The sequence below is a fragment of the Nannobrachium achirus genome (genome assembly GCF_963921795.1).
Source record: "Nannobrachium achirus genome assembly, chromosome: 4".
In the NCBI taxonomy this organism is placed as follows: domain Eukaryota; kingdom Metazoa; phylum Chordata; class Actinopteri; order Myctophiformes; family Myctophidae; genus Nannobrachium; species Nannobrachium achirus.
Genome location: NC_137813.1, coordinates 7,689,484 through 7,699,914, shown reverse-complemented (window position 1 = coordinate 7,699,914; position 10,431 = coordinate 7,689,484). Strand labels below are relative to the sequence as shown.

Genomic DNA, 10,431 nt, shown 5'->3' with positions numbered 1-10,431 from the left:
TGCGTGCGTGTGTTCTTGTCACACGAAGGGCACATCCACAGTCGCCGTAGACTCACGCAATGTGGCCATAAACACCACACACACACACACAAACACACACACACACACACACACGCACACGCGCGCACAGGGCTTCAGATACAGTATTGGGTGAGATGTATGTGTAATTTGTACTGACGTCAATCTGTCGCTAGATGGCACCAGAGGGTTATGCAACGAGCAGCAGAGAGAAGCCATGCAGACTGCAACAACCTGCACTGTGTGTGTGTGTGTGTGTGTGTGTGTGTGTGTGTGTGTGTGTGTGTGTGTGTGTGTGTGTGTGTGTGTGTGTGTGTGTGTGTGCGCGCGTGCGTGTGTGTGCGTGTGCGTGTGTGTTCCTCAATGGCTGGTCAAATCTCTTATCATTACCAATCAACCAATAGCAGTAAAGGACTGTACAGATTACACAATAAGAAGTCATTGATTTTATATTGAAGTTCAGATTAAGCTGGAAATTACGCATTATCAGCAAAACTCAACAGCAGCCATGTCTGTTATGATGGTTGTTATCATAGATATATAGAGAACTGTGACGTTGTTGTTGTATTTTTGGTCTTAATTCACCTCTTCTCTTCAAGTAGTAACTGCTGCAACCTGCGGGAAGGCGTCTGCGAGACCTGGGTCTGCAAACAGGTCTGCAGTGCAGACCTGTTTGCAGACCCAGCACTGCAGACCCAGGTCAACCTCTCTACTGCTCCCAGTGGCAGCCTTAGCTCCAGGCGGAGCCGCTCGATTGTCCACGACATTGCAAGCGGCGCGAAGGCCAGCGGACCTTGGTCCTGCTCTTCGCCCCCGAGCGCCGCAGGCGCGAGTGGCCGCGAAGAGTGGGCCAGGGCCGCGCGGCCGGCGGAGCGCCGCGCGAGTTACGAAGCCGTGGTGAATGCAATCGTTCTATTTATGCCCAGGCCGTAAGGCCTGGGCAAGCCCACGATAAACGCCCTGTCCAAGTGACTACAATGTCTGCACAGTCACCGAAGCACTAGGGGGCAGTCAAGTAGTATGGGGTCTGCAAACCCGTGTCTTCAGACCCACGTCTGCAGACATGCTGCATGCAGACTTCCCGCAGGCTGCAGCGGTTAGCTTCTCCTTCTCTTCTCTCCTCTAAATGACGTCATCTCTGCTCTAAATGACGTCATCTCTGTTTAGAGGATAATTGATCAACCTGATCAAACCAATGGACATGCGCAGTAAACGGCCAGTGAGGTAATATGATAGGCTGCTGGTAACATCCTCTGATGATAAAAATAACAATAACAATAGAATACTAACAACTAAACTTAGCATATAGAATTATTAACAACTATAACAATAGAATACTCACAACTACACTTAGCGTTGATGGTAATATCATATAGAATTATTAACAGCTAGTGTTTAGTGTTGTATATGATAGAATATGTGTTATAAGTACAGTAGACTGATACAACTTATTCCTCGTTGTGATTATAGAACACTGGTTCCCAAACGTTAAGACCCAAAAGAGAAATTAGACGTTTGCCCGGGACCACATTTCGTATAAAATCAGATTTTTTAAAATGTTTTTAAATAATACTAATTAAAAACAAAATACAGAAAACAAATAAATAATAATTAAAGGACACATAAAATATGTCCACGGCCCACAGATGAGGTCCGACCGGGTGTTGTGTTCGGGAAGCAGTGATCTATTCTAGACCATGCATTATTAACCACTTATAGACTTATTATTATGCTTCTATATGCCTGTCCTTTAATACAGAATATAATATGAGGAACAGGCTAGCGACCTCCATGGGTTATCAGCCGACATCATCCTATGAAACATTGTGAAACATTTAGAAAAGATTGATTATTTTAAATTATGTATTTTACCTATAATAGGAAGGCATAATTATAACAAAAACTCTCCCAATACAATATCAAAATAATACCACCACCACCACCACCTACTACTACTACTACTACTACTACTACTACTACTACTACTACTACTACTACTACTACTACTACTATAGCCTATACTGCATGCAATAATAATTGTTTACGCCAATGGTTGTCGCTCTCTCTGTGAAAACGTATATTTTCCCTGGTTGTGCATGTTGTGCATGATAACATAAATATTCTATATCACTAAGATTGTGAACATGCATGTTTGTGTTCATCACAATAATAATAATCATATCATAAACTGGATTTAACAAATAAACCAGAAACGTCATCATGTCTCGTCTCGTCTCGTCTCGTCTCACGCTGTTGACAACACGCACGCACGTCGCTGCATCCTCTGTGAGCGCGCATGCTTTTTATTTCTATTTATGTGTTCGATATGATATTATAGGCTTTATATGTCTCTACTATGTATTATTATGTTTGTATCTCAACATGGGGCAGATGTATAAGTCTAAAAGCCGTCAATGTTTTGTCGCCAGAAGTATTTTTTTGACTAATTTTAAAAGTGAAAGAAATTAGTTGTTCTGTTTTTTTCTCCTTTCTTTTTAAATATTTTAATTATTATTGTAATTATTCTGGTTCTATAAGACTTTATGTATAACGTATATGATTAAAAAATCACAACAAGCGTGTGTTCTAATGGATGCATATTTAATTAAATGCACAATCGACTGTAAAATAAATACTTACACCAACCCCTATTGTAGCATATATATATATATATATATATATATATATATAACAATGTGAATGTGCAACGCTGGAAGTCGCGCACAGGAATCTCGTGCATTCCTTAATTAATTATTTATATAAACTTGTGATGTGAAAATAAAGTCGTTTGAGTTTTCAGATAAATTGTTGTTAATAATTTCCACGGAGCCGCGGCCTGGCTGTCTCAACTGTGATTTCAATAAATGAGTTTGTTGTTATTTCTAAATATAATGAATAAATAAATGTACCACTGAGAGTTCTGCTGTCTTATTAATGGGACAAAATGCAAATAAGATTATTTGTGAAACGGAAACATCGCATTCTTATCTTATAGGTTTGATCGAGTGAGTGCGAGTTATGAAAGCTACGGTCACACACACACACACACACACACACACACACACACACACACACACACACACACACACAAAGTGTGTGTACTTTGGGGTCACATCCAGGGGTCAACAGGTTTACAACAGAAGTGGGGTTTTGCCCTGTCTGTCACTGTCAGCCAGAAACCCCTTGTTGTGTCTTTTATAGTATGTTGTATACAGTCAATATCTATGATAACACCATAAAGAAACAGTAAACAACGTATGTTTGGCAGATGTATTCACTCAGTTGTTTATACAGGCCAGGGAAACCTGGAAAAAAACTAGGCTTGCATCGCCCTCTAGTGTCTTAATACAAACTAGCACCACAAGTGTCAGACACAATATATGACACCTGTATTTTACTTTTTAACTTAAAGCCATACTGTGTAAGTTGCTCACCTAGTGGTCATTAGCCCTATAGCGAACCGCGGTCGCGTCCGCGTCTTTCGGCCGTTTTTCGTACCTTCAGACCCCCGCGTCTGCCTCCACCTCGCTGAGATCTATCTTTGGAGGGGTCCCTTGTTCCTGTGCGTTCAGTAATTCCAGAGATACACTCCTTCACCCTGCCTGGTAGGCGAAATTACCTAGAGACTGGATGGTACAAACCGGCGACAACAAAATGGCGACCCCACTTCAAGATGCGATGTGATTGGCCGGCAGTTGTATAACCCTCGCTGTGATTGGCCGGTAGTGTGATGACGCAATTTTGGCGCGAGATCCGGTCCACGGCAAGGATCTCAGTTTACATATAGAGAAGGCTTTACAGGCTGAAATTCACGGCGCGGATCTTCTAAAACTTTTGTGTTTTAATAGTTAGGAGAATTTTAAGATTTGTTTTATAAAAAAAAGTTACATAGTACGACTTTAAAGGAGTAGTTCACCCCCAAAATGACCTTTTTTCTATTGACTAGTCACACCATGGAGACTTGAGTTCAATATAGTAAATTATAGTAAATTTACCTAATGCATGGGCCTGGATGGGGACCCAAATAAGGCCCTGGATGGGGACCCAAATGCATTTGTGTGAGAATCAATGGGGGTAAATTTACTTGATCCTTGACCCTAAATGTACCCTCTTTGATTCTGACCCAAATGCATTTGGGTCCCCATCCAGAATCAATGGGAGTACATTTACTATAATCATTTACCGGTATGTATTTTTGGTTTTAGGAATGCGACAAATACAAAAATAATATTATTGAACTCAAGTCTCCATGGTGTGGGTTTGTAAATGAATGCCCTATAGATACTTGATCATACAGCCAACTCTACAGCATCACACAATTATCAAAAGTAGCAGATCTGCAAGCTGGAAGGGTGGCGCAAACGCGAAATGACACGTTTCGAAGCTTGCAGATCTGCTACTTTAGCTATTCATAGATTTTGAATCCTGAAGACCAGTTTTGAACATTATGAGGTTTCCACCTGACAGAGACGACATCCACGTCAACCTTGGTGTCCTCCAATCTTTCATTTGTCTTTTTTTTTTCCTTTTCATTGAAACGGTGGTTCTCAACCTTTTCAGGCTGCGACGTGAGTTTGAAGTTGAATGGGATTATATAGGCTTATATATGTCTGATCAAATGAATATGATATCTCTAAATATTGAATCAAGTGAACTGGGGTGAAAGTAACTGCGGTGAAAAGAGAGCAGAGGGAGAGTCGAGAGAGACAAACAAATGAGTTGTTTTGTATTATGATAGACACATTGTTGTGAAGGGTGAATATATATATATGCAGCCTACAAGTTTCCTTTTTTTTAATAATGAGTCAATATTTCTTGTTTTAAAAAGTAATAAATGCTTTGGATGAACTTCCTAGTTCATGTTGGGGTCACAGGCAGGGGTCGCACCAAAATCTGGGCCCTGGGTACAAGGGGGGGGGGGGGGGGGATGCTAGATCGGGAATGCATTATTACGTATTATTTTGTGCTTTAACTATTGATAAATAGCAGATATACTTACTGCAAGCTTGTAGATTCTATAAATGTCTTCTAAATCTAAAAGGTTTTTTGAAAGCTCGCAGCGTGGCACTCGAGTTTATATGTCTGCTATTTTTCAATAGCTAAAGTATAAAATAATTAAGGCCCCTCCACCTTGGGCCCTGGTAACTCAGTCCCACTTTACTTTCCCCCCCTTGTGACGCCCATGGTCACAGGTCAAAGAGGTGGGGCATAATGCACACACAGATCACATTCTCATTTCTAAAATAAAGACTAGATTTTCTATACTATTAATCCAGACTGCATTAAATGATTAAATCATTTGCACATCAAAGGAATCTTATCAAGTTCAGTTCACACAGTATAGGAACAGTTTTGGCAGCAGCGCCAAAATGAAGCGATGAAAACGTGCACTTCAAAGACGTTGAGAAATGTGTGCTGTTGCCAATCAAGTAAAATAATACTGCAATGTTGTAATACTCTGTTACAAGTAAAAGTCCGGTATTACAAATTTACTAGAGTAAAAATACAAAAGTATTGGCATGGAAATATACTTCAAGTGCCAAAAGTAAAAGTACTTTGATTGATTGAATACTTTATTAAAAAGAAATGCAAACAACACAACACAAGTCCCTTTTTGTCTAAAAGGAATAACACCATAATGTCTTTGCAGCCTGGTTTCCATTAGGATCCCACTCATCAATATGTCTGTACGCAGACAAATGTCTCCATAGTAAGAATTGGCCTTGTCCGTGGCAAAGTTCAGATGTAGCGTTCATATTGTTTGATCATACGACCCAATTACTGAATGTCAAGTCTCTAGGTTTTCTTCAGAATATGACACTTATTTACTATGTCACTATGGCACATTATGAAGTAGGCCGACTATAGTGGTTCTCAAATGTTGTATTTGCAAGTAACTGAGAGTGTTCAAATGGACCTACAAGGGTTCATTTGGTTTTTCAGTGTTACAGACCTTATGGTCATTCAGGTCTTTCTCTTTGAATGTGTTTCTGGTCATTTTATTTCCAATATTATTGGTGGTAATTCCACCACAAGCCAACATGGCGTTGATCCCTGGCCTACTCTGGTACACATACCGGTAGTGTCCCACTTGACACATTTTCAAATTAATAATATAAAACGAAATCTTTCGAAAATAGAACATTTTCAAATAGCCGAGGTATACAGTAATTAAAATGTTTTTATTTTAATACAACGTGGATATGGTACAGTGCAGCACAACAAAAAAAATACAGATACATACAGTCAGTCCAAGATATTACGGAAATAAAAATAAATATACAGTAGGACTTTGATGATACAGTGTATCAACAAACTACCTGGGCACTTCATGAATGACTACCCAAATAAAATGGAGCACGCGATGGTCTGCACGTTCATTTGTTGTATAAGGCGACAACGTGACTGCACGTTTCGATCTTTAGTACATCTTCCTACATCTCCAAAGCCTGGGTTTCCAAGGCTACCTACTGTTTAACAAAGGGTTTGTAATAATAATCTAAATCTATTAAGTCTAGAAATCTAGAGCTTTCAAATAATTGTAAGTAAAAATACCTCAGAATTGTACGGTACTTGTGATAAATAGATAAATATAGTAGGAAATGTACTTAATTACTTTACACCTTTACATGGTTTCTTGGATATAACTCAGCTTGGTTGTCTGGTCGTTGCACATTGGACACAATTGAAGTTAAAGTTTGACAAGTTTGACATGTTTGAAAAGGTGCCTTGGGTAGTCATTAAAAACACTGTTAGCTTACTGAATATGTAGACTGAAACATGTTTTTTTTCCTAAGATATTTTGTGTCTTTTTTGCCTTTATTGATAGATAGATTAGAAAATAGCAGATCTACAATATCACAGCGCAGGTATTTTCACTATATTTGAAAATAAGGTCGCTGGTACATTTTACTTGAGTACTAAGTATAGTATTCAAGTAATTGTACTTAGTTAATGTCCACAACTGATTAATAGTCATCATCATTTTAACAAAAAGGTTAAATCAATTATTTTAGAAAATTATGCAGTTCTATGCTTAATTCATCTATTTTCCTTTATTCTTTGAGCCGTTTTCAGCTGTTATATAATTTGATGTACCAATGTATCTATTTTATTACAAGACAAAGGACCGCAATGGAAATAAGTCTTTATTGTGTTTTATTCTTGACATTTTATTTCAGTGAAAATGTTTTTTTTTCTTCTTTTTTTTACATCAAATCAAATCCATGCATTCTGAGCCAAACAACATGGGCAACAACATTCAAAATTCACACATAGTAATTAAAGTCAGACATAAAATGTAAAATAAATAAAAAATGATTGAAATAATTAATTTTAACTCTAGGCCACCAGTGACTTCCATGAAAGTCTGGATGGAAACCGAGGAAGGTTGGTGATGCTGGAGAGACAGACGACCACCAGGAAAAGTCTGGCGTGGGTGTATTAGGTTAGCAACCTCATGCACAGCACTCATGAGAGGACACCGACTCATTAATACAGATACCCTCAGAGTCTCCCGAGAGGGGGGAGTATGTGAGACTCAACAATACAAATATAACGGTAGCCGGAGTGTGTGTGTGTGTGTGTGTGTGTGTGTGTGTGTGTGTGTGTGTGTGTGTGTGTGTGTGTGTGTGTGTGTGTGTGTGTGTGCGTGCGTGCGCGTGCATAGACAAAGCCTATATATCCACTGTGGGCTGCATGACTGAAGTGGTGGAAGTGCTGCGGTTAAGGGAAGTTATGTCACGCAGTGCAGGTCTGTTTACATCACACGGTGAAACAAACCTAAATAGATTGTAGCTCTTAACTCGTTTGGATATTGTTTATTACGAGCGCAACCAAAGGGGCACCCACCGGTCAGGGGAAGTAGAACAGTTTTCCCCAGCACTCCAACGTTCGCTGGAACACCACATTGTGAAAAAAAAAAAACAACATCCAGGAAAATTCTCACGGCGGAATGTTCTATGCACTCTCTGCCTCATATTGTAACCAGGCTTTTTTCTTTGCACATGAGTAAGCCTGGCTACGCAAGGCTATAAGGAACGGTTAGCACTGTTCAAAAATAAAGTATTAGGCTCCTAAAAGTATACAGACATAGCCTAATCATCTGGTCTGATTCAGAACACAAAGACACCATCAATAAATAATAAAGAACACAGATGTATTGTACACTGGCCTGAGGCAGAACAGACAAGAGAGGGAACAAGTCTATTGTTGATATGTATTGTTTGATAATCATTTCTGGGGCCATAGCTGAGTGGAGCCGACTGGGAAGCAGAAGGTTGCCGGTTCAACTCCGGTCTTCCCAGTGTGTGTGTGTGTGTGTGTGTGTGTGTGTGTGTGTGTGTGTGTGTGTGTGTGTGTGTGTGTGTGTGTGTGTGTGTGTGTCACTGAGCAAGGCACTTAACTAACTGCTCCCAGAGCGCTGTATTAAATGTAACAAATATACGGTGACAAAAATAATACCCCAAAGTAAGTAATGGGGACTTTCACATTTCGTTTTCTTTTCAAAATGTTCAAAATAAGTTTTATATATTTGTATTTTTCTGCCGCCAAAACAGCAGAGCCACAAGCATGTTGTGAGCCGGTTGTAGGATGTGCTATTTTCTGTGTTTGTTGCATGACAAAGTAAACATGGCTTATAAACGGTTATACTGAGAAAAATGCCCCTGCTCTCCTCTCCTCTGTTTTTGTTTACAGATGGATCGCTGGAATCCAGCTGTAGCCTGGGGCCAGCCTATATACAATGCAGCTAACTAGTAACTGCGTATAGAGTCTGGTGGTTCTTCCATCCAGAAGGATTTCATGGGAGGAGGTAACAAAAAACGATAGGGCGTGTGTTCTCAGTCATAGGGCGTGTGTGAGGAGGTAACCGGAACAATCGCCTAAAACACACTCACCCCCAGTGTTTTATGTGTTGGAGTACATGAAGGATTTGATCCCGGGGACGGGGCGATCATGTTTTGGGACGCCACATCAGGGCGCAAAGAGGCGTGCCACAGTCAAAGAGCTAGTGCACGACCCTAGACCATCCCCTCCATGTTTTAACCATAGGTTTTAACATGTGTGGGGATGAAGTCTAGCTCCAGCTAGGCTAATCCAGCTGTGCTCTACTGCCTGCCTGCCCGCCCCACCCATACCATATACCCATGCATGCCTGCTTGAGAGAACATTTACCCACACTGCAAAAAATACCCTGATTAAATTAAGAAAAAAAATATTAAATCTAGAATTAATTTTCTCATATCAAGCAAATAAATCTGCCAATGGGGTAAGCATTTTTTCCTTGCTTAGAATTCCTAAAACTAGCAAAACATTTCTAGCCACTGAACGAGCATATCGATTCTCAAAACTAGGAAAAAAATGCTTGCTTCTAAAGCAAAGGTTAGCTTAATATAAGCAATGAAGACTATGTTATTTAGGAAATACCTTCTCAAAATGGGCATTTTGTTCTCTTGATAGGATTGTTTCTTGCTTAATCTAACAGCAATAATAAGACCCAAATTCTTAAATTAAGAAGCAATTTCTTCAAATAAGCATAATGAAAAGTCTTAAATGAAGACACCAGAAGCACTTTTCCAGCATTTATTTTCTTCAAAGCCTGGTTGGGAGGGGGGACACTTGCAGCATACAGAAATTGTTTGTTTTAAACACATGAAACAAAACAAAACTCAAGTGCAGTGACATGCCAGCAGCATCAGAGATTAGATTAGGACTACAAGCTCGCACCGCCTCAAACAACAGCGCCCCATACAGTGCTCTGACCTATAGGGCAATGGTTCGCAAACCTTTCTGGTCGGAACTCAAAAGAGAGATTAGATTAGGACTACAACCTCACACCGCCTCAAACAACATCGCCCCATACAAAGCTCTGACCTATTGGGCAATGGTTCCCAAACTTGGTCGGAACCAAAAAGAGATTAGATTAGGACTACAAGCTCACACTGCCTCAAACAACAGTGCCCCATACAGCGCTCTGAACTATAGGACAATGGTTCCCAAACTTGGTCGGAACCCAAAAGAGAGATTAGGTAAGGACTACAAGCTCACACCGACCCGCTTTGCGCCACATGAGGTTGTAGATCTGCTGTTCACAGCACACAACAAAAGGAATAATACTAAAACAAAAATAACAAAAGTGCATGTAAAATGTAAACACAGGCGCAGTTACAGTACATGTCACTATCTGGGATGGAGCTTGAAAAACTAGCAAGTCAACTGACCGATAAAATATTATCGTGTGACGTAATTCCACAAATTAGAAATGCTCAATAGTGGGCTCAATAAGCAGGATCGATAAGGTGCTATGAAAATGTACGAGCTCCTTCCCCAATCAGTAACACCGCCACAAACAACACTGCCCAGAACAACATCGCCCTCGAACAACGTCGCTCCCGAACAAAGTTCCCCAGAACT

The 10,431-nt window shown here is 40.1% G+C and overlaps 1 protein-coding gene across 1 annotated transcript in view; it reads left to right on the top strand.

Moving 5' to 3' along the window:
* The window catches only part of LOC308282601 (GTPase IMAP family member 4-like), a gene marked incomplete at both ends in the record, with an annotated part of 53,202 nt that extends 44,462 nt beyond the window's left edge, over positions 1–8,740 (top strand). The window contains one exon of the mRNA XM_080722988.1: positions 8,716–8,740. Within this exon, the coding sequence (XP_080579114.1) occupies positions 8,716–8,740 (25 nt within the window). The remainder of the gene's footprint in view (positions 1–8,715) is intronic.
* Between the last annotated feature and the right edge of the window lie 1,691 nt (positions 8,741–10,431).